Genomic DNA, 25,663 nt, shown 5'->3' on the forward strand with positions numbered 1-25,663 from the left:
GCTTACCTGGCATTTTGATCGTCTTATTGTTAATAACCATGGTAAAACCGAATGTGCCACCTGCCATCCTATATATCTCCATTTCTTTAAAAATGTCTTCACATTCTTGCTCAGATGCCACCATCCTCTCAACACAAGTGAAGAATCCATCCATCATCTCAGCATCAAATCTGAAACGACGGGAGTAAGAAAATGCGGGGTTGAGGTAGATACATGCAGCATGAATGGGGTGGTGGAGGGTATTGCTCCATCGCTCATCAATCACTCTCCATATGACATGTTGTTTCTTTAACACCTTGTCTCCCTTATCTTCATAATAAGCATGAATGGCTTCTTTCGCCGTATCCATGGCCTCATACAAGTAGCCCATTGCGGTTTTCTCTCCATCAACCAACCAAAGAACCCTTACCAAAGGTTCTGAAATGGCACACACCTCCTCTACTCCTGGCCAAAAGCTCTAATCACATGAAACTAGTCTACATATGCCCTCTCACTCTAGTTTACGACTAATAGATAAAGCACGTCAATCCTATGAAAGAAACATGCTTTTCACATCCCACATAGAATTCAACAAAGACTGAGGAGATATGAAAGTAGTGGCAAATCGTGTAATGGCTGAAGAGATATGAAAGTAGTGGCAAATCGTGTAATGGCAGGATGCACAAACTCTTTGTTGTTGGTTAATCTTCTCATCAAGCTAAGCGCAGATGCATGATTATATATAAATTTTGTTTAGCTCTTGGGTGATTCAACAATATCCCTCACAAGAGGAATATTACCTATATCCTCCAACATCAAGTCAATACAATGAGCAGCACAAGGTGTACAAAACAAGTTAAGATACCTCTCCATAAGCAACTTGCCAACTGCAACATAATTTGCAGTGTTGTCTGTTATGACTTGGGCAACATTTCGTGGGCCTACTTCCTAAATGAAGATGTCCAACAACTCACATAATAAACGTGCATCTTTAATGTGTGCAGATGCATCAATAGAGTTCATAAACATTGTTCCCTTGTGGCAACTAACCAAGAAGTTAAGAACAGTCCTACCCTTATGGTCAGTCCAACCATCTGACATGATTGTTCATCCAGTGTGTTCCAATGATGCCCTAAACTCCTCCAATCTAGCAGTACAATCAGTCTTTTCATCTTGAAGAAGAGGCCCTCTCAACTCTGCAAAGGTAGGGGCTTTGTACCCTGGGCCAACGACAGCAACGTCATCAAACATAGGTTGGTAGAATTGGTTTGTCTTGTCAATGTTGAAAGGAATATCACTCCATAGAATACACTTACTGACCAACCTATCAGCTTATGCCTTTTCCTTTTTTAAAGTGTTGATTTGATGCCAGGTTGTGCACCAGGTGTGGTTCTAGGAACAAAAAAGTTGACAAAGCTGAGGGGTTGGGACATGTGGGTGTGAAAGGTGATGTTGAAGAACCACTCTCACTTCCACCCACAATTAAGGCCCATACAAGTTGGATTTTTAGTGTTGCCTTGGTGTCTTTGCCCTCCTCTTTATCCAGCAACAATTTAATGGCCGACTGAATGATTTCTGGAGATGGATCAAAGGTCTACATTTTGCCCCGAAATTTGCCCCAAATGGAATTTTAATATGTTGACACCCCTTGACATATGCTTGCCACACAACTTGCAAGTCAGATACATTCTATTAACCCCCCCAGATTCGAGTATAGTATCAGGTTCACCATATTCCCACATAGGGTCCAAAAGCCTTGGCATTTTGTTTGAAACTTTGAACTTGAATTCGAACCTAAGGGCAAAAAAAAATTGAAAAAATTAAAAATTTCCCATCACATAAGAAGCAAACACAAATGTAATTGTTGATTTTAGATTTTAAATGCCTCTTCTCACTCACTTGAACACACTCAAATTCACTAAACAAGGGTTTGAATTTTTGTCATTTGATTCTTGAAAGTTGAAGTTTTGATTCAATCTAGATTCTAAACAATGTTTTGATTCAAAATTCTAAGCAAAAATAAGATAAAAACAAACTAATAGAATTATAGAAAGATTTAAGAAGCCATTTGTGTAACAAAGACTAAGAGAGAAATTAAAATACATACCTGGCAGCAGCAAATCGGCACTTTGAATCTCTCATGTTGAGCAGTGGACAAATCTCCAAATCCCCACCACAAAACTAGCAAATCTCCTCCTCTTTGGCAATGCAAAGACCTCCTCTCTCCACAAGGACGAATGGCAGCGAAAACAATGAAAAATGATGGGTTTTTTTGCCTTTTCCGCCTCTTATCTGCGGCCTGGGAAGTCTTGGTGACTTTTTGGGTCGACTACTGATTAAATCGAGAATTTTATGAATTAATCCCGATTATTTCCTCAGTGAAAAAGCTGGCAAAAAATCCGCCGATTTAATCGGCCAACCCAAAAAATCGGATTTGGGCAATTTAATCCCGATTTTTTGGCGACTTCTTCCACACTTATTTAATGACTTTCAGGTGACAAGGCTCAAGGATTCAAAAGCAAATTCGAATTTTGACAGCTTAAGCCCTCACCTAACATAGACGGCTAGGGTTTGGGCAGTGTTCAGCTTCAGAAGTGGTCGTCTAGCCTAAAGGAGGAGAGTGTTCAGCCAAGGAGGGTGGATCTAGGGTCTGAAACCCTAATCTACAAGACCCAAGTCATAGAAACTCAACGCCTGGCTTCTTTCAAGGAACCACTAGCCCTAGATGGCTAAAATCACTGCAACATCAACGTTTCTTGGCAAGGATTTATCTTCTAAGGATTTTGCAAGTAAATATCTTGGGTATAATCACATTTTTGTGGCTAATTTTTTATTTGGTGGATCATTGAAGGTAGCCACAGCGTTTTTAGCCTCATTAGGCTTGATCGCAAGCGTAATAGGCCATTCCTAGCCTATCCGTAGGGGCTTCAGATGGCCTAGCAACCCTAGTTACAGCCCTTTTTGGTTGGATAATCTCTTCATTGTTGATATTTGGCACTAATAATCGTTGTTTGCAGGCTCAACCACAAATTTTGCAAGGGTTTGAAGTGGGTTCCCATTGAATATTTCTCATTGATACGTAAGGGTTTGATTTTTCTTGTCTGTTTATTAGTTTTGCAGGGCTACAATCCACTTTGAAGAAGTTTTGTGGGCTCAAATTGACCTCTAGGCCTAGACGCAAGCCTAGAAGAGCCTTTCCACTTAGCCACAAGGGTATTAAGGGCTATGAGCCCTAACCGTGGCCCCTAAAGGGCCTCTAAACCCTAGCCGCTAGCATTTGGAGGCTTAATCCATCATTGAAATTGGTTTTAGGGCTAATACCTTGTGGTTGCCGGTGTTTGGAGAAGTTTCATTGCATCCTTGAAGGCTATCCACTTCTTTTGGTGTCTCAACTTTCCATTGGAATAAGGCCTTTAGGCCTAAGGGGTTTGCTCTCATCCTATTACCTCTCATTTCCCTCACTGTCATAAATCTAAGATCTGAAGTTGATCATAACAGTGGCATAAAAAAACATTAAGATCTAAGCCTAAATCAAGACAAAACACCCTAAGATTATCATACATTAACTTCTAAGGCTTACTCATTGTTCTAGTTCTTATGCTCTCTTATTGATTGACTGTCTTGAGGTCTGATATAAAAGTTGCAGCAGTATAATCTCTAAGATATAATCCTGAAACTAAGTCATTTTTTTAGCCTAATAAGTTCAAGGAATATGGCATATTAACTAAAGACTTAATCATTGTTGTTCTAGCTTACTTGGAAGTGGTTTTTGAGACTGTTTTCATAGTAACAGTGGGCTGATCTGATTTGTATTTAAGTCTGGTGCATCTCCTTAATGGTCACTGAATGATAAAAGCATTGGTGCATTGGTCTCTCTTTTGGTCTTGAGGATAAGCCATTATTATTGCATCCTAATTCTTGCATTCTTGCATCATTGTATGGTTGTCTTTCTTCCTAGCATCTCATGATAGTTAGTCTCTTCTTGCATCACTTACCACTGTTAGCAATCTCATTGCTCTATTGGTGCTTGCTACTATTGTGCTTAAAGAACATTGAAGTTTCTCTTGTCCCTAATTCTCTCATAACACAAATATAAGAGAACTATTCTAATTCGCACACTAATAAGCATTTTGGATCATTGAGTAATAAATATTGCTAATCTTGTTTCATTGAGCTAAAGTGTTCTCTAAAGTGCTTCATTCATTTGCTATTTTCATCTCGTAATCTTGTGTTGAGAAATAACATTGTGAGCATCTTGATTTCAAGTGGTTTACTATTGTCATATTGAAGCAATCTAGCATCATTCGCATCCTCATCCCAGGTAGAATTGCATGATTAAAATTTACCTCCAACCATAAGCTTGGTTGTAAGAGAGATAAGACTGCCTTTTTCACCCAGTTTGAGAAGTCTAGACCCTCATTCGTAGTTAAAACAAGTGACCTTGCAGTTCTCTTGTGGGCAATCCCTTGTAGGAACGGAGGCACTTGGGCAGTTAGAACTCCGGAGGAGGTATGTTAATGAGACCTTAGCTTCCTTCCCGTGGACTTCTCTCTACAACTTGCGTTCGTGACTAGCTTCAAAAAAATTGAGAAGAAGGATTCACCTAGACTAGGCATGAATTAGATTAGGTCCTGCGCTTCATTTAGGATAGATTTTGCATCTTGCAGCCACTGTTCATCTGGTAACTTGATATATTAATTTCTATTGTGCAAGTAATTAATCTTGAAGGCACTGGTCTATCGTTTATCTAATCTCTTTGTGCTTAATAATCTTACTTGTCATTTAATTTTAATCCAAGTTGCTAGGACATTCAGTTGTATCTCTTGAACTTGTTGGTTACCAACAAGTTTCCCATCATTTCATCTATAGGGACTACCCCACTTAGCCTACATTTAGGAAATAGCTTAAACAGCGAGGGCAGGGATCAGAGTGACAGCCCCTACCCTGAGCATTGTCGCGTTGGGTGTACAATTCGGACAACATGTCCAACCACAGCCTTGGAGTTAAATCTGAAACATAAATTACAGCAGTATATATTTCACTTCTGTACAAACAATTACACAAAGTGTCCCAAGAAAATAAACACCAAACAAATGTACTTTAGTGGAAAAAATTTCCATCCTTTGGGGTGTTATTCCCAAAATATAAAAGCTGAAAATCACTTATTAGAACAGACTTATGACAGCCTTATCACTTAAATGTGTCCTCTTGGCTTCTATATGTTTGTTAAATCACTTTGCAAAATCGGTTCACTGTTATGTAAAATCATAATGGATAACCAGCTCTAAAATCTACTCAATCATCATGAGAACATACACTGCAAATCAGATCTTCAAGTACACAAATTAACAGCAAGCAAGTCTTCTTATATACATAAGATAAGTTACAAATACATACCAACAACTTAATACAAACCAGTTTAACTCGTACTCTCCAAGCCCTAGCAAGGGCATTCACCATAAATAGCAAACCCAAGCCACCAACTCAGAACTAGGGATCACTTCCTACCAAAGTTAGCCCCAGCCACCAACTCCTCTTAGCTACAATTCACTCACAACCAACATTGATTGCTCCAACGAAGATCCACAACTAGCAAGCACACAGACCAACAAATCCTCTTTGGCACGCACACTTACATCACACAAGTGTACAAGAGAAAACAAGGTAAGCTCCTTCTATCTTCTCCACAACAAGCACTCCAAGTAGTAATAGGGTTTCTAAATACCACAAAATCATAGCCTTCGTCTCTCAAAACAACAACAAAAACAAGTGCCCCCTTTGCTTCCTTTCCAGCCCTAGATTCCATTGTCTTCTTAGGGAAAACCCTAACCCTAATGCCTTCCACGCATCAACAGAACAACCCTCGCATACAAGACAAGAGGAAAAAGTACAAAAAAGAAGAATACGAATTTAAGAAACTAGTTCACTCTAGTCTCACATCTCTAATACATGTGCATAATCAATAATGATATGATTAATAAAAAGACACTCTCATCCCTTTATATACATGAAAGGTAAGGAAGGCCAACAATAATAAGCTAGACAAGGTCCACAAGTAAGCAACCTAACTAATCACTAGATAGGTCTGCATGTGAAGGATTCCAACTCTAAGTGACACATCAAACTCCAAGGTATGCATGTCCATCAAGTAAGGGTCCCATGTGAGTGCACCATAAGAAAGGTCCAATGCTCCAACATTACCTCTGAAGCCAGGTGCTCCTTTGGGTCCACCAAACTTCTATGAACACTCCTCAACTCAACAATCCTCAAGTCAAGCGGAAACCTCCATGTAAACAAACAAGTAGGGCCCCATGCTACCTAGGGCTCAACACCCTCTTGTATGCCCAATGTTCCTCCTAATTAATCACCCTTCCAAAGAAGAAACCAAGCCCCCAATGTGCACCTCATAAATAAGGTCACCATGCCACATACGTAACCAACCTCCTAAGTGCACAACATAAACATTGAATCAATATATACCAATTCATGAGTAAGCTATCTCAAATGTGAATGTCTGCTACAATACAACCAAAGGTAGGCACCACAACATGCACTCAATTGGAAAATGTAACTAGTTTCGATCTTCATAATTGACATTGTACTCATGTCAATATGTGTATCTTATGTAACAAGCAAAAGAAGAAAGAAAAAGTACTATTTTAAACCATGGGTTTCATGCTTCTTTTGATTGGTCTTCTAGGTAAAGCATGTTCTTCATGCTTCTACGTTTTGTCATGTCATAAGATTTATTCTCATGAGTCAAGAGAGTCAATGTCATGTATGTAAGACCCATCTACGCAAGATGTACCATGTAAAAGAATTTATTTTGAGTCAAGCAAGTCAAAATAAGCCTCCTAACACAAGTCGACCCAGCCAGAGACAAGCTGGCCCAAAGAGGGTTATTCGACCTCCACAGATCAGTATAAACAGAAGTTGCTTAACCTCATGTGGAAACCAATTCGATCTGAAATCAAGAATTTCGATCTAAAGTGCGAAACTCTAGAAGGAAGTTGAGAAAAGCAAGGACAAAGAAGTTGAAACAAGAAGGAAGAAAAATTGAGCCTTTGACCAAGGTTTTGCCCTAATCTCTTTCACACATGCGAAGATACTCAGCTATTGTAGGGGCTTAAGTTGCAGACATACTACAGGTCCAAAATATAGTTGTTGGGGGCCAAAATTCTAAGTTTTCTATAGTTCTGGAAGGGTTTGACCTTTGTTGACTTGGTTTCACTTGGACTAGATGGAGGAGCTTTGTTGGAGGGTTGACTTGGTGCTAGGAGGAGGTCTTGGTCTTGAGGTTTGAGTCTTGGTTTTCTCATTTGAAATAGATTCTATAAGAAGAGAAGAGATTCTTCCTGGGTTTTCCCTTTGGAGGGGTTTTGCCCTAGCTTGGAGCCTAATACTTGTGTCCATTGTCTTTATTGTTTTTCTCTTGATAATTGTTTGATGAAAGATAGAATAAAACAACATAAAGAAAATAATTAAAGTTTGCAAGCAATTATTAAGGTTAAGGAGAATTTGAATCAATAGTTGCCCTACTACATTCTCCAACATGGGATCAGAGCTAAGGTGAATAAGAGAAAGCAGCTAGAAGATCATTTTAAGAAGGGATTGCTTGTCAAGGGGAATCATTTGCAAAAGGACACAAGGATAGAAGAAGAAGAAGACCTATTGATCTAGAAGGAAGAATTACTACATCAAGTTTTAGTTGAAGAAGAACTCATCATCAAGCTCTCATTGAAGGAAGGAAAGACAAGGTCTATTGAAGATTCTCTAGTGCATCATCGTGAAGAAGAAGAAGCATCAAGGAATCTTGGGATCATCATTCAGTGTTTAAGTTGTTCGAAGACAACATTGTTGAAGGCATCCTAGAAGTCATCATTCTAAGTCATTGTTGGAGTCTCCTTGAAGGTCTTGAAAGCATCAAGATAGTTGGAGACATCATCAAGAAGGAGGACTCTTGGTTGACAAGTAAGTGTTACATTTCTATGTCTCAATCCACAGATCATATGGTTATATTTTGCAAGGAAAGCAACAAGATCGTTGGATCAGCAAACTTCCTAGCATGGAAGAAGATTATTGACTTGACACTCACACAAAATGAAGTCATGGAATATGTTCTTGGAGACGTAGTTGTACCAGACAAAGAGAAGACGCAAGAGTTAGCAAAGTACAAGAGGGGAGAAGTGATGGCACAAAGGATCATTGTTGAATCCATTAAAGAACATCTTGTTCCTTTTGTTGTTGATTTGAAGGACATTCAAGGTTATGTATGATAAGTTGGTAAAGTTATACTCTATAAGTACATTATGACAGAAGATTTCCTTGAGAAATCAAGTATATAGAACAAGGAATTCAAAGAATGAAGACATGGCCACTTATCTCATGAAGATCTCACAAATAAGGGATCAATTACAAGGGCTTGGGGAACTGTTTCCAATTCTGAGATGACCATTTGTGCATTAAATGCTTTGCCACCTGATTGGAGCAATTTTGCAACTAGTATCTACTCTAAGAAAAATACTACACCTTTCGATGAATTTTGGGCTCAACGTATCTTGGAAGAATCTAGGATCAAGGCAAAGGATGACACTGAATCAAATGAAAGGTCTCAAGCCTTTATTGCAAGGTCTAAGAAGTTGAAGAAAGGGAAGTTTGAAAAGTCCAAGAAGAAGACAGATATGTCCAAGGTTCAATGCTTTGGATGCAATGAGTATGAACACTTTAAGAGGGATTGTCCAAACAAGAAACATAACAAAAGAAACAAAAGAAGAGAAGGTCACGTAGTTGAAGAAAAGGAAGAACCTGAGAAGAAGTCAAACAAAGATCCCAAGAATCTTTATTATTGAAGGAAGTCTCATCTCTATCAGGTTCTTTATGAAATTTGTCTTTCTTTTATTAAGTAGAAAGCAGTGTTGCGAAAATCGCGATTTTATCGCGATAACATCAAAAAATCACGATTTTTTCATTTTCTCGATAATATCAGGCGATTAATTCAATGATTTTTTCATTTTGAAAAATCGGGATTTAATCCCGATTTTTTTGAAAAAAATAGCAATTTTTGGGAAAAATCTTGATTTTTTTTTTTTGTTGCCGATTTTTACCGATTTTTTCCCGATTTTTTCCCCTTGCCGATTTACTCCCGATAACGATTTTCGCAACGCTGGTAGTAAGTAGAGTAGCATGCATTGTTGTATACTCTAGAAGAGTCTTCATTTTTGTAAAAGCATGGCATCATAGAAAGAAGCATGTGATACTAGAAGAATTAGAGCCTACTTGATTGAGTTGCTTTGGTAGGAATCATCTAGTTTTTTAAGAATGAGAAGATTGGGACCATACTACATATTATTGTTCATCCAAGCATTTTCTAACATATTATTAGAGGTAATCATTTTGCAAAGAGGGATCACCAAGGCCCTATAAGAACCATCATTTTGGAAGGTTCTTGGGAAAGAGCATTATGAAATTACTAATATATATTCCATTTACTAAGGAAACAATACTTTTGAAGGATGAAGGAATGCAGATAGTCAAGTTGCAGTGTGAAGGTCATAATAAAAGTCTTTCTACTTATGGGAAAAGAAACCTATCTTCAATAGGTATAAGAAACGGGATCGTTCAAGATAGGATGGCTAGATAGTTGTATGGAAGCAAAGGTATGCATATTCTAAGTAACTCCTCTCTAGGGCAAGGTTTATAAATACAGAATCTTGCAAAAGGAGTTGATTATAAAAATATGCTTGGTAAGTCTTCGATATGGTTGCATGATGCTTGAAAGAAACAATTTGACATGCTTTGGAATGGATTGAGATCAAAACTCTCACACAAGATTGCATAAGCATATTGACCAACATCGAGTATAGTCTTCGGAAGAAAGAAAGCGAGTTAACAGTGACAACTCCAAAGAAGATATTGTAGCTTAGTAATAAAGTTCAATCCATGGGCATCTTGATTGAAATAAAATGCATGGAAAAGGATTTGCGCACAATATGGAGATGAATCATGCAAAAGGATGTTGATCTCAAAGGACTCAAATAAGAAAATACTTTGATGAAGGGGCCATCATGATAAGGTAAATATGAGATCTAATATTTTGTATTGGTTATCTAGTTAAGATATTGTTTTGCTACCTTGGAAGATACTGCAGGAATACATAATGATAGTTGGGGCAAGTTCAACAATTGGTATTGTACTCAATTCAAAGAACATACGGATTGAGAAAATGGTTTTGATAATCCTTGAAGGGTTATGTAGTCAAGGTGTTCACATCATCGCCTTGAGATTGAAAGGTAGCAGTGTAAGAAGATAATATGATGTTCATGTTCCTACATCAACAAAGATCACTTTTGTGTTTAAGAGGGAGCTATGACTAGCTTCAAGTTTGATAAGGCTCAATATAATGCCTTCATTGATGATGACTAGAGGAAAGTGATATGCAAGATTGATGGCCTAAATCCTATCACAAAAATGAAGGAAGAAGATGGCTCTACAACATCCAAGTAGAAAAAAAGCTCAATATGGTGAGATACGAAGGAAATGAGGAACCATGCAGCTATCTCCTTGAAGAACTGGTAGTCGATACACTTATGGAGACAAGCTAGAGAGCTTGTGGTTATGACTCATGCAATAGGCCAGGACTAACAGTCGTACATCTAAGTGAAGGCCATGGAAAGAGGATGGTAGATGGAGGATTGGATAAGAATTTGTGATTTCCCTGAGGATAGAAAATCCAAGATAGAAAATGGACTGCCACTCTTTGAGGATTGGACAGGTATCCAAGACAAGAGTGGTCGAAGAGGACCGATATTCTTTGAGGATTGGGAATCCAAGACAATAATAGTCCTAAAAGGACACACCTAGTGAACATCTAGATGTGGTATGTACCTTGAAGAGGTAGTGTGGTATCTCACATAAAGCCTCCTAGCATTAAGCTCTTGTATAAGGAAGAGATTGTCAAGTTAAGGCCTTACTATGTTGGCAATGTTGGTCATGATGTTGATGCTTAAAGATGCCTTACTAATCTGACTCTTCTTATGAGAACTCTTCAATTTGAGAATATACGTGTACTTGTTGTACAATTATGAATACCTCCCTAGTTAAGAGGGAGTGTTGCAAAATGCAACTAGCTTTCATCTTCATAATTGTCATTATACTCATGTCAATATGTGTAACAAGCAAAAGAAGAAAGAAAAATTATTATTTTAAAGCATGGGTTTCATGCTTCTTTTGATTGGTCTTCTAGGTAAAGCATGTTCTTCATGCTTCTAGGGTTTGTCATGTCATAAGATTTATTGTCATGAGTCAAGAGAGTCAATGTCATGTATATAAGACCCATCTGGGCAAGATGTACCATGTAAAAGAATTTATTTTGAGTCAAGAAAGTCAAAATAAGCCTCCTAGCACAAGTTGGCCCTCTCAGAGACAAGTCAGCCCAGAGAGGGCTATTTGACCTCCACATATGAGTATATACTATAAATAGAAGTTGCTCGACCTCATTTGCAACCAATTCATCTGAAATCAAGAAGCTTGATCTGAAGTGCAAAACTCTAGAAGGAAATCGTGAAAGGCAAGGAGAAAGAAGTTGAAACAAGAAGTAAGAAAAACCGAGCCTTTGATCAAGTTTTTGACCTAATCTCTCTCATGCGCGCGAAGATACTGAGTTGTTGCAGCAGCCGAAGTTGCAAACCTACTACAGATCTGAAATATAGCTAATGGGGGCCGAAATTCTGAGTTTGCTATAGTTCTGGAAGGATTTGACCTTTGATGACTTGGTTTGACTTGGACTAGTTAGAGGAGCTTTGTTGGAGGGCTGACTTAGTGCTAGGAAGAGGTCTTGGTCTTGAGGTTTGGATCTTGGTTTTCTCATTTGAAGCTGATTTTATAAGAAGAGAAGAGATTCTTTCTAGTTTTTCCCCTTGGAGGGGTTTTGCCCTAGCTTGGAGCCTAATACTTGTGTCCATTGTCTTTATTGCTTCGCTTTTGATAATTGTTTGATGAAAGGCCTAATAAAGAAGATAATTAAAGTTCACAAGCAATAATTAAGGTTAAGGAAAATTTGAATCAATAGTTACCCTACTACATTCTCCAACGCACTCCACAATACATGAAGTATCCCCAATCATAATGTAAAGACTTAAGTAGCATCAAAAGTGAGATGCTATACAAGTGCTCAAATTTATTGCACACTTATATTTGTATTATGGACATACTTTCCTCCCAATTTTGTTCTTATTCTTTTATCTTAGAATCTTAGAGAATATCTATTTTTCTTTATTCTCTTTTATTTTGTACAAAAGTGGCCCATGCACTCCGTCCAGTGTTATTAGGACTGGACCGAATCGGTTTGAACCGGTCAGTTCGATCGTTTTGAGGCAAAAATTGGTTTGGACTAGTGATTTGAACCACTTTTTGGCAGGTTCGGTACCAAACCGACCAGCTTTGTAATGGAACCGGCCAAGCCAATACTGAACCAACCATTTTCACCAAACAAGAAGAATCGATGCTAGTTTAGTAAAGTCGAGTAGAAAGCAGCAAGTGGGGCCTATTTTGCTTTTTTTCTTTTAATTTTTGTCTTGGATGGGCACTAGCTCACAATAGCTACCTAATATTCAAGTCTATAGCCCTACTATTGTTATGCAATTCATGGTAATGTTTGACATTCTCCTTTATCTTTCAATTTCATCCTTTTCCATAAATTTTTAACATTATCATGAAAAGATGTTTGAGAGTGGTTCTGACCTCATTAAATTTCACATGGAGAAAGTAGAATTTTAGATCTCACCCAAAATCCAATAAACGTAACAGCGTTTCAGGCTTTTAGGATTGGGGGGATTGCAATGTTTCCCTTGGATTTTGTCATGTATGAGGGTATTGAAGTAGCATTTAATTAAGAGCCAATCACTCTATGTACCTTGATGTTAGTGGCATTGTTTGTTTATCCCCTCTCCCAGGATCCTACTAAAAATGTACCCATCACTCACACAAAATCTTGAATTAGCTTGCTCAACATTTTTTATCTTATTTTAATGCTTAGAGGGTGACATTGAAGACAAAGGTCCCAATATAGGCAAATATTTTGATGATATGTAGGTATTTGTTGTAGCATGATTTTTTTGGATGCTAGAGGACATTTAGTGTTGAAGAATGTAACTAGTGTCAGTCTTCATTATTTTACTTGAGTCATGATGTAAATTTGTAATATATTTGTCAAAAAAACACTTTAAAAAAATGACTTATTAAAGCATGGGTTTCATGCTTGGGTCAATGGTTGATAGGTCATGGCACTCATTGCGTGCTCTAGGATTTTTAGTTAAGTTAAATCAAAGCCATTATTGTAAGAGAGCCTTCTTGGGCTCCTTTAGGTCAAGAAAGAAAAAATTCTTTTTGTCTATCCTCCACCAAGTCAGCGCCCTCTCAAGTCGACCTCAAACTCATCATGACAGCCATCTTCAACAGTGTACAAATCGGCATCTTCATCAAATGACAAGTCGGCTTATTATTGCACGCTCTAACTACCATATAAAAGAATGAATTCGACTTTCTTAAGAGACAGAAGTATGACACATCTCTACAATTCGACCTACAAAATAAGAATGCAAAATCTGAAGAAGGAAAGTTTGGGCTAGCGAAATATGTCATGGAAACCAAATTTGTGATGCTACTCATATACTGAAGAAGGGAACCTAAATCAAGAAAGGCCAATTGCAGGAATTATAGAGAAGAAGAAGAGAAATAATTATATGCACCCAAGGTTGACTCGGTGGAAGGAGTAAGTCCATGACTTTGGTCTAAGGTCATGTATGTCTCATTTTGAATTGAATCTACAGTAGGAAGAGTATGTGATTGGGTTTTCCCCTTCTAGGGGTTTTTCCCTAGTTGTGCACCTATATCCTGTTTTCTCTTGTGTTTCTGTGTTTGGCAATTATTTTGATGATAATAATAACAATAAATAAGTAGAAGAAATAATTGATCACAAATAATTGTCAAGAAATGGAGAAATCAATCTAGATAAGAAGCCCTAATAATGTTGCCCTAGATTTCTCAACATGGTATCAGAGCTTGGTTTGATGACATAAGGGCAGCTAGAAGTTCAAATTAGTAGTAAAAGACCTCATAACATCAAAAGAACTCTTAGATCCCTAGGACAGAGCTCCTAGAATTATAAAATCAAAATTCTAGGCATATCATCTAGCCCTTATCTCAATGTCATATCTCTCAACCCTGTTCAAGAAATACAAATAGGCTAGAGACTTTGTTCTCTAGGTCCGAAGGTCTAGTATTCAAGCTAAAAGGAGACCATATCCACCAAATTGAGATCGAAGTCATGAAAACATTCTTCAAGGTCTATCAAGAAATCTTTGTGTCATCAACAATCTGAATCCTTCTCAGTATATAATTTTTGGTAAACATCAAACTCACTTATATGAAGGCAAAAAGTAGGTCTCTTAGACTTAAAATCTAGAAGGATAAATTTTCATCTAGATCGAACTCCTAATGAGAAGAGATTCCAAATTCAGAGCACATTAAATAGCCTTAAACACTGTAATAATTCTACAGACCTATACATGAAAGAGTGAGGGTCTTTGGAGAAGAATTAAATCTTTGTTTTGCATAACCAAATTGCTAATCATGTAGCCTAGTCAAGGCCAAGTTTATCACTATAGAAAGCAAAGACCTAAGTGTAAAATTAATGGTATGAATCTATCTCCCTAAAAATCTGAAATTACACCATAAGTTAAATAAATCCAAAGCTTGACATTCGTTGACTCCAAATTCTTATCGAAGTTTCTAAGCATGGGTCATCAATCATGTTGCATGTTCTCACGTTAGGCAAATGCAAATCGGAATTTAAGGTCTTATAGGAATTTGTTGTCACATTCTCATTTATCAAAAGAAGTCAAGATTTGTGGTTAGAATAGGCTCAAGGCCGAGTTACAATCATATTCATATACTCTACAATAGTACAGAAATCAATTTATATATATATGTTATTCGAGTCTAAATGGTGAAAAAAGTTGACCTATGAAAATAAGAAACACAGTGACAATGTCCACCTTCCGAAAGCATAATCATCAAGCAAATTGAAGGAAGCATCACTCAAGTAAATACTGGTACTACTCTTTGAAAGCATCTTACATATGTTTCCTAGTTACCAAGAAAAAGGGCACCAAGCAAATCGTCGATTCTCCAAGAAACAAAGTTATGCAATTTTGATACGCATAGCATAATAGTTGCTTCCAAAGGTTGCAAGCTCTCATAGTACAATAATTACTAATCCTAGATAATATAAGAATCCTTATTCAAGTAGCAAAATCTTGAATGAAAAATTGGATCATAAGTATAATACTTGTATACTTTTGTTAAGCTTTTGCAGGTACATAAAGGCAATAAAGACCTTATGTTAACAAAAGTCCCTCACACAAAAGATAAATATTCAACTTTAATTTCTCTTGTTATTTAAATGTTTTCCTTGAAAGAAAAATCTACAGAGAACTTACAAAGAAAAAAAGAAGCTTTGAATGAAGAAATCCTTCAAGGAATAACTCTAGCTCACAGGAGAAAATAAGAGTGACCTCAAGGAAAAGTCTTGAAGCCCCTTCAGAAATTTAATGTCCCATAAGGTTTGTAAATCACAAGGTATGTATAAAGTTTAATAGCTAAATTTCTTCATTAAAAGGTACGATCTTTTGAAATTTGTCTTGTATTACTAACTTTCTTATGTTTATGTCTTTGAATCACAAAGATTCCTGTTAGGGTGATAAATCATTAGATTGAATCTACCCTCATTAAAATCATCAGTTTTGTAGAACCCTAAAAGGTTCTCTATAAAACCTTAGCCTAAGGGTGTGTCGATATTAATACCCTAGTCTTCTTAGGGTTATTGATGAAATCTGGAAAATATTATTCTTTTGATGTTTAGGGTTTTCATACTATTATAGAAACCCTAGTCCTTTAGGGTTTGTTGTGTTGTGTATTGAAATCCTAGACCTTTAGGGTTTATGAGTAAAACCCTTATAGTATCTATAGTAAGATCTTAGGCATGAAACCCTGGGTGTATGTTTGTTTGTTTGATCGAAACCCTAGCCTGATCAAAATTGATATATGTCTAACTTTAATATATTGATAGTTGTCTTGGGTTTGTCTGATAGATGTTGTTGTGATATGCTTATGCGTGATTATGAATTCCTAGATATGTATATATGCTAACCTAATTGTTAATGATCATAATTTGTGAATTTTAGGGTTTGTAACAAAGCCCTAGTAGAAGTTCAATATTCTAGGATACGGTGATATTGTTTCTAACTTTCTATTATGATAAAGTCTAGGGTTTACAACAATCCCTAGTAGGAGTTGGTCATATCGATGAAACCTTAGATTGTGCTATGATTGGTTTTGGTTGTTGATATCTAAGGCTTAATGCCTTACAGATGGATTCTAGGGTTTACAATATATCATAAGTAGATTTTGTCATATATCAAAGAAATATTGAGGCCCTTTGTATGATGAGACTAATGTCTTGATTGAGTTACTTTAAGTTTTAATGATGTGATCTAGGGTTTGTAACAAAACCCTAGCAAGAAGTTGAAGTATAGAAGTACAGTCTCTTGTTGAATATGAACCTAACTAAGTTTACGTATTTGATGTCTAAAGTCTAATGTATGATTCTGATATAATTAACCTCACGCTTCTATATATGTGTTTGGTTGTACTTGTTGTTTAAGTTGTGCAGGTACATAATGTTCAAGATGTTGAAGATATTTGTAAGTAAAGTTGATTTGATTGATAAGCATGATGAAGGAAGTTATATAAATAATGATGATCAAGATGACCTTGATGTCGTAAGAATGAATGGAGCCATGAAAGGTTCTCCAATGATATAGAAGAAGGAATTAGTTGATCTCCCTAAGTTAAGAGGGAGCCTAGATAAAAGAAAGGATATATATGCCCAGTTGAGAGGGAAGGCATGGATACCTTGAAGAGGAAAATGGAGAATGTATATTGAGGTGTTGCTGCAAGTAAAGTCGGAAAGGAAGTTGTATGCTTGAGGAAAATTCTGTTAGATTTGTTTGGGAAGCCTCTAAGTCCTACTGTGATAAATTGAGATGCTCAAGGCAGCATTAAGATGTCTAAAGACCCTGAAGGTTTGTGTTTACTTATGTATTTGCAAGTTTGTTACTGACTAGGGTTGTGTTTGATCGATAGAGATTTGATGTTACCGATTTGAATAATCGGGAGTGTTGAGGCATCTTGTGTAATACAAAGTGCCTGGGAGGACATCTAGACGGCATGTGTGTTGATGCCTAGTTCCCGAAGTCGGGAGGGTGGCGTTGGTCATTGAGCTCTGACCTTGCATTACGCACCTAGTTCCCTGGGTTGATGGTTAGCAAGTAAGCTCGATGGTACCTAGAGTGGTTGAAAGCTTTACTCCATTTTAGTCCCACTTGGATAGATTACCCTGGTCAGGAATTTAGTCTGTGTCACTGAGTTTGCCAAAACTCTTCGTAGTTCATTTCAATTTGATAACTTCCATGTACCTTCATATATGTAATTATGAATACCTCCCTAGTTAAGAGGGAGTGTTGAAGAATGCAACTAGTGTCGGTCTTCATAATTCTACTTGAGTCATGATGTAATATATTTGTCAAAAAAACACTATATATATATATATATATATATATATATATATATATGATTTATTAAAGCATGGGTTTCATGATTGGGTCAATGGTCGATAGGTCATGGCACCCATTGCTTGCTCTAGGATTTTTGGTTAAGTTAAATCAAAGCCATTATTGTAAGAGACCCTTCTTGGGTGCCTTTAGGTCAAGAAAGAAAAAATTATTTTTGTCTATCCTCCACCAAGAAAGCTCCCTCTCAAGTCGGCCTCAAACTCATCATGAGAGCCATGTTCAACAATGTACAAGTCGGCCTCTTCATCAAATGACAAGTTGGCTTATTATTGGATGCTCTAACTACTATATAAAGGAATGAATTTGACTTTCTTAAGAGACAGAAGTATGACACATCTCTGCAATTCAACCTAGAAAAGAAGAATGTGAAATCTGAAAAAGGAAAGTCTGGGCTAGCGAAATATGTCATGGAAACCGAATTTGTGATGCTACTCATATACTAAAGAAGAGAACCGAAATCAAGAAAGGCAAGTTGCAGGAATTACAGAGAAGAAGAAGACAAATAATTATATGCATTGAGGGTTGACTTGGTGGAAGGAGTAAGTCCATGTCTTTGGTCTAAGGGCAGGTATGTCTCATTTTGAATTGAATCTACAGTAGGAAGAGTTTGTGATTGGATTTTCCCCTTATAGGGGTTTTTCCTTGGTTGTGCGCCTATATCCTGTGTTCTCTTGTGTTTGGCAATTATTTTGATGATAATAATAACAATAAATAAGTAGAAGAAATAATTAATCACAAATAATTGACAAGAAATGGAGAAATCAATCTAGATAAGAAGCCCTAATAATGTTGCCCTAGATTTCTCAACATTTAGGTCTTTTGATGTATATTCGGTTCAAATATGGATTGCACTCAGTGTTATTTTGGTTGTGTGCACCCTTACATGCTCTATAAATGAGAACTTTTGCTTATTTGCGTATAATTGGTTTCGATTCGTATGGATGCACATGAATATATGTGGTTATCTTTAAAATTTGAATATTTTTTGTGTTTTTGGTTGATAGATTTTTTGATCCGGTTTTTTACCGATTTCCATCTGATTCTAATCAATTCGCGGTCCGGGGGGCTCTACCAATTCGATGACTGGTCTGGTTTTGATAACTTTGACTGCGTCAATTTCTCAAAATTGTTGTACACATTGTTTTAAAAAATGGCTATTTCGATACCGAAACGGCCGAGTTGATCTGAGCCGATACCCTCAACCATGACTCGGCCTTTGAAACGGTACGTTTGGCCGAGTCAGCCATGACTCGGCCGAGTCATTCAGTGACTCGGACGAGTCATTCAGTGACTCGGCCGAGTCATGGCTGACTCGGCCAACTCGGCCGAGTCACAAAATGCCGGCCCAGAGCACGTTAAACAGCAATTTAATATTTTTTTAATGGATTTTTAAGGTGATTTCTGATTGGTTTGGACTCCAAGGTGTTACATGAATTTGCTAAATGTCATTTGGGGTCCATTCCCCCTCCCAAACCCTATTTAACACACTCAAATGCTCTCTACTATTGATATGCTATTCAAATTTCATGGTAATGTTAAATTCTTAAAATAAAAGTGACATTCTCCTTAATCTTCATTTTCATCCTTTTACTTAAATTTTTAACATTACCATGAAATGACTCAGGATGTTTGAGAGTGGTTTCGGCCTCATTGGATTTCATATGGAGAAAGTAGAATTTTAGATTTCATTCAAAATCCAGCAGACTTATCAGTTTTTCAGGATTTCAAGATTGGAGGATTGCAATGTTTCCATTGAATTTTGTCATGTATTAGGGTATGGAACTCGTATTTAATCAAGAGCACCAATCCCTCTATGTACCTTGATGTTAGTGACATTGGTTGTCGAACTCCTCTGGGATTCGCTCCCAAACCAGGAGCTTCTAAAAATGTTGCTCCCGCTCCCATTTTCGCTCTTGCTCCCAAGTAACACAAAGAAGAGAAACTGTTTGGATCAAAAACGGTTAAATGATCTAGTTTATGTCCAATACAACCTCCGGCTCAGACGAAACCATTTGCCGAACAAAAGACCTGATTCAGATCCCATTGTGTTGGAAGACATTGATCCAACATCAGATTGGGTAGTGGAGAGTCGTCCAGCAAAGTTTGATCTTGATGAGGATCTTGATTTAGATTTAGATATCGAGACATCAATTGAACTTGAACATGTTGTTCAGTTGAATGCAGATCCCAATCCACCAGCCTTAGTCTCACAGCCAGCAAGGACTCCAGTTGTAGGTGCTTCCTCTGCTCAACCACGACAGAAGCGCAGCCGCATATCTACTCTATCTCAGCTTGCATCTGCTGCAGTTGCACAGCCTGCTAGTGGTACCACTTCTATAGCTGCAGTTAGAGATGATGATGATGAGGAGGAGCCATGGACCTCCTGTCTGACTCTGATGATGATCCAGAGATTGATCAACATGATCTTGGCTCCTCTGGCAGTAGCTACTAGCCAGTAGTTGTAGTACTAGTACTGGAGTCTGGTCACAATTTACTTTTGTTGTAGAGGCCATTTCTAGCCTCCTTGGTTATGTGTTTTTTGTTTTGAGTCTTTGATCATGTATGACAGTTGACTATGTATTGCCATTGGGTACCATTTTGATATAATGGATTGGTTCATGAGCCTACTTTGATCATATGTTGTCTTCCATCTATATTATAATGCTGTGTGTTTGGAAACATGAATGAAAATCTCTAAAATTATGTTTTTTTATAAAAAAAAAAATATTTAATGTATTTTTTACAACGACCGAGTCATTGAGATCGAGCCGGCCGAGTCATTACCATTTCGGAGTCGGAGTCGGAGTCGATCCTCGGCCGAGTCGGAGTTTTAAAACTATGGTTGTACATAGCAGTCCCATGGACATTAATGTTGGACATTAATATAATTATCTTATCTTCCCAATGTAAACGATTCCCAAGCAATTGTGTTCATTCATTTATACTGATTGCATGATTGAATATGGAAATATGAATAAGTATCCAAGCAAAAAGTTGTGTTTCGTAACCTTGTCTCAACTCTTCCCCTCGTCGCAAAATTATTAAATGCACCAGTACATACAATTGTATATTTAAAATAAAAATTATTAAACAATCTCTCTCACAATCACATATGCCTTTGTATGTACGGATGTATATATATAATGCATGTGTATCAGTGCCGACATGAAAACAATGAACTTATGAACACAAATGCACATAGAGGGATGTATATACCCAATGCATGTGTGTTGGTGCCTCGATGAAAACAATGAACATATAAACACAATTGTACATAGAGGGAAGACAAAAAAGAAAAGAAGAATAATTGATCGACATGGCTAAACAAACTAGTACATCTAAATGAAGTATTCTCACCCCTTGTATCCAAATGATTTAAACATAATACATTTTCCCCATAGGCAGAATGGACTAGGTAAACTCAAAAAAGAAAGAAATTATTATTACCTAATCATTTACCCTACAAAATTCAAAGAAAACAGAGAAAATAAGGTCATCCTCACTCCAGTTAGTGGCAGAAAACAATGATACATACGGTTTGGTTAGCTATGACAAGCTTTTATATCAAAAATAAGTCTTCCTATTCCTTGCCCGCACCAGAAATCAATGAAGCAATTAATTAAAATACTAGCAGCTACAGCCCCTTATACTTTGATCTCTATAGGATTTTGCAGTAATGCAAACACCCTCAAAAGGATTAAACAAAGCCAAAATAAAACTTCTAATTGACCTATTTACCCGGTTTGCACCATAAAAAGGTTGAAGTCAGCAGGATTCGGTAAAACTCCCATAGCCTTGCTGTCCAGCTGGTGCTTGAATTCTGCTCTTCCAAAACGCAAATCAAACCCAACAATTCTTTTATCTGCGCCTGCTGACAATACTATATTCTTTTGCTGCATCCCTGCAACTCCCATTACGGCCGAAGTATGCAGATTTCTGTGCAGTGTCTTTGGTTTCCAACCAATTCCTCCCTCCTTCTCACTCCACATAATCACAGCATGATCACTGCCTCCAGTAGCAAAGCACAAATCATCCCAGGGCATGAATATTATACTGTTCACAATACCTCTTACATGGGGTTTTTCATCCAAGAATGTCACCCTTTTCTGCATATCCAAAATCAGGAAAAGCGTTTAAATTCCTTCAAATTGAAAAGTCAACAGAAGTTGACTGTATTATCACTCTAACAAAGCAAACAGAGAAAGTTAATGGGAAATGGCTACAACATGTCAGCCCATAGCATGTAATCATATTCTGCAGATAACATAAAAATTCAAGGGAACAAGTAGTTGCATGAGCTTCCAACAGCTTAACAACTGGCCACCTCAAACAATGCAGAATTACAATTGTGGAGCAACCTTGGGCTATGCTAAGGTCAGTCCTTCAATAAATCCCCAAGTAAAGAAATTCAAAAAAGAATATTTCACGAGAAAATGAATATGATCTGTTTATGTCATATGGTGACGGGGCAGAGTTCCTGAGTCTTGTACAACATTATGACAACACAGAAGAAAAAAGAACATAAAACATGGAGAATGAATTGAGATGCATAATAAGCTTCTTTTCATTTTGCAATCAAACAGAGTTTACTATGTGAGACATTTTGAAAGGAGAAGCTTCTATTTTACCTTTGACGCATTCAAATTTATGATTGAAACTTGATTGTCTCCACCATCTGCAGTGTATGCCGCGAATAAGCTATCTCCGTATGGATGCCAGGTCATGTCCTCTGGCCATCTTCTTTGTCCGGGAGATAGACAGTCAGATGTGCTAAGCAATGCTACACTCAAACTGCAAAACATAATATAAAATGAGAACATATAAAATTACGTAATTAAAAAACACTCAAAGAAGAACAAGGAAGGTAAGACAAAAAAACTGGTCAACGGGACCTCCCACTCACAAGCAATTTCTTGCAGATCACAACCAATAATCTGCCAATTCTTATTCTCTACTTAGGAATTCCAATTTCCCCTCAGTCCCTTGTGCAATTCACCCTTTAAATATAACCAGTTAATGGAATGGAAACAGGACCAACATGGAGCCATCCCAGTGCCTAAGCTGTCTACAAGGACCTACAAGCTAAGCCAAAAGGTCAAATAATGATGCAGAACACTTATGAGCATCCTCCATACATGCAAATGTCAGCATCCCACAAACATAGAGACAGAAGCTTAGTTATTATTAATATTTACACAAGTTCCTGGAGGCATGTGCATTGCTTTCCTATTATATTATGAAAAAAGAATGGACAGGAATCAAAAGATTAGATGAAATTACAAATTTGATAGATTCCAGCCACCGGAAGTGCTACATGTCAATCTACTTTGCACCACTGTAAGTTAGCATGCTATGCAACCTGTTACACCATATATTGTATTGAGTGTCCAAGGACCAGTTCATGACACTTTGCAGGGTGACACCCATGGACTTGCTATGTGCCAATTGCAGACTCCTGGCATTTTTGTTATTGCACATGTTATTTTCTGCTACTCTCATTGTTTATGTAACCCTTAGTCAAATAAGGGGAGGTGACTTTTACAGGATGACTTGGTAGTATGATTTTCATGCTCTTTTTCTCACTTCAGCATATCAGATTTATTGGTCATATGTTGTATCCTTGGTGTAGGTTGCTTCAACAGCAGATTATGTGTATTCATCTTCTTGGAGGTGCCACTCCATGATTGATTATTGTTGGAGAAATCTCCTATCTCCTTATCTTGTGCTCATTATGTTCTAGACATTACTTTCTCTTGGTCATTTCATGTCGGTTTCAAGTCTTTTTCTTAGCTGTTGTATTGTCTAACTTGGTGGTATATTTTCCTAGTAGTTTCCTTAAATGTCATTCCCCATCAATTATCTGTCCATCATTTGGCCTAGATACCATCCATTACAATGATTACATTATCCCCTTTCCATTTTACATATACAAGCAACATATGTTTCCCATATTCCATCATGATCCACTTCTAGAGGTTCATGATACATTTTCATATATGAAATGAAATGAAATATGATTTTAAGGTCCACGAGACTAAAAAATAGTCTATGAGACCATTAGTTCCCTGTTTTTCACTTTTTGCAATTCAATCCTTTTCCGATTCAAATTGATGATGAGTTGGCCTAACCTTCCAACAATCCCCTCGCTAAAAAGACAATGCCAAGAAACTCTCACTTGTCATATGGTTTTGTCCATAACTTAACTCTCACTTGGCATATGGGAATAAATCACCTTTTTCCATGTGCAAATGTGCCAAAGTGGTTTGGAATATTTTACTGAAGATTAATCAAACTATTAAAGATAAATTTCTCATTCCTATCATTGATGAATTGTCGGATGAATTACATGGAGCAATTTACTTCACCAAGTTGGATATTCATTCAGGATATCATCAAATTAGAATGAAGTTTGAAGACATTCCGAAAACAACATTCAGAACTCATGAAGATCATTATGAATTTTTGGTCATGCCTTTTGGCCATACTAATGCACCTTCCACGTTTCAAGGTTTGATGAATTCCATTTTCAAACCCTTAGAAAATTTTTGTTAGTATTTTTTGATGATATACTAACCTACAACAAGCCTTTGAAGGATCATGTTCAACATGTTAAACAGGGTGTTCAAAGTTCAAACTATTGGAGGATAAACAATTGTATGCAAAAACCTTCAAATGTTTCTTTGGGGTATAGGAGGCGGAATATTTGGGTCATATTGTATCTCATGAGGGTGTTAAGGTAGCCCCTAACAAAATTAAAGCGATCAAGGAATGGAAAATCCCCACAACCTTAAAGCATCTTTGAGGATTTCTCGGGTTGACAAGGTATTATCACAAGTTTGTTAAGAATTATGGGAAAATAGCAGCAACTCTAACAACATCACTGAAGAAAGATGCATTTTATTGGACTCCAAAAACAACTAAGGCCTTTGAACATCTTAAAGAGGCAATGTGTTGAAATATGGTTTTAACTACACCAGACTTCACAAAACTTTTATTATGGAATGTGATGCCTTAGGAAATGAAATGCTTTAACAGATCTTGTATCAGTCGTTCTATTTATGTTTTATGATGATGGGGGTAGTGATATGGCTTTACATTTACTAGTGTTGAATTTGGTTTGACTTCAGTGATATGTTCAATTTTCCTTTCAAGGGGCAATTTCATCAGTAGATCTTGAAAAACCCTTTCATATTTCTGGATTAAGAATGAGACTTCAGGCTGTTGGTGAACCCGTTCCATCGATAATAACTCTAATTGTTGACATTGAGCAACAAATCTAGGGCTCCCTTGCGAATAAGTGTTTTCATTTGCTGAGCAGAAATGACTTGGGTAGGTGGGGCTTAGAACCCGAACAACTTAAACTTCCTTCCATACATTTTGAACTTAATGCACTGTTTTTGGTGATTTGCCGAATACGTCCCTAGTGTTTGCAACCATTGCATTCCTAAGACGGCATCTACTCCTCCTAAAGGGACCATATAAACATTGGACTCCATTTTGTATTCATTCAATTGCATTTTAACTTAATGGCACTTTCCTACTCCATCTATTCGTTTTCCATCTACCACCATAGCTTTTAAATCTACTACGGGGTAGGCAAAAATGTTCAGTCTTTTTCCAACATTGACATCTATAGAGTTGTGCATACATGTTGAATCTATTAAAACAATAACGTTTTGTTTCTTGATATGTCCTTTAAGCTTCAATGTTTGTGGTTGAGCTATCCCTGTGATGGCTGCCAGAGAAATTCGTGGCATATTCTCTTCTTCTGGATTTGGATTAGGGGTCTCGTTTTCTTCATTGTTTTCTTTGTCAAAGCTATCCTCTGAAGATTCTTCTTCTTGTTCTGCTTCGCAGTTGTAAATTTTTTGTGTAGTGCATCTGTGCCCTGGGGAATATTTGTCTCCGCATGTCCAACACTTGCCATCCCTTTTTCTTTCAATATTTGATTGTTGTTTTCCTCAATTGTGCATTGGTGGTGGAACGTACTTACC

General features: G+C 37.2%; 1 protein-coding gene across 1 annotated transcript in view; it reads right to left on the reverse strand.

Annotated features, from left to right (window-relative positions):
• LOC149201209 (uncharacterized) overlaps positions 1-25,663 on the reverse strand; it is a 272,911-nt gene that overhangs the window by 120,503 nt on the left and 126,745 nt on the right. The window contains exons 5-6 of the mRNA XM_089402884.1: positions 22,298-22,460; positions 21,408-21,775 (exon numbers count right to left, since the gene is read on the reverse strand). Of these exons, the coding sequence (XP_089259010.1) occupies positions 21,408-21,775; positions 22,298-22,460 (531 nt within the window). The remainder of the gene's footprint in view (positions 1-21,407; positions 21,776-22,297; positions 22,461-25,663) is intronic.

This window comes from Pinus tabuliformis, chromosome 2_1 (assembly GCF_031772625.1).
Source record: "Pinus tabuliformis cultivar Carrire ecotype Pingquan chromosome 2_1, CPIR1, whole genome shotgun sequence".
Classification (NCBI taxonomy): domain Eukaryota; kingdom Viridiplantae; phylum Streptophyta; class Pinopsida; order Pinales; family Pinaceae; genus Pinus; species Pinus tabuliformis.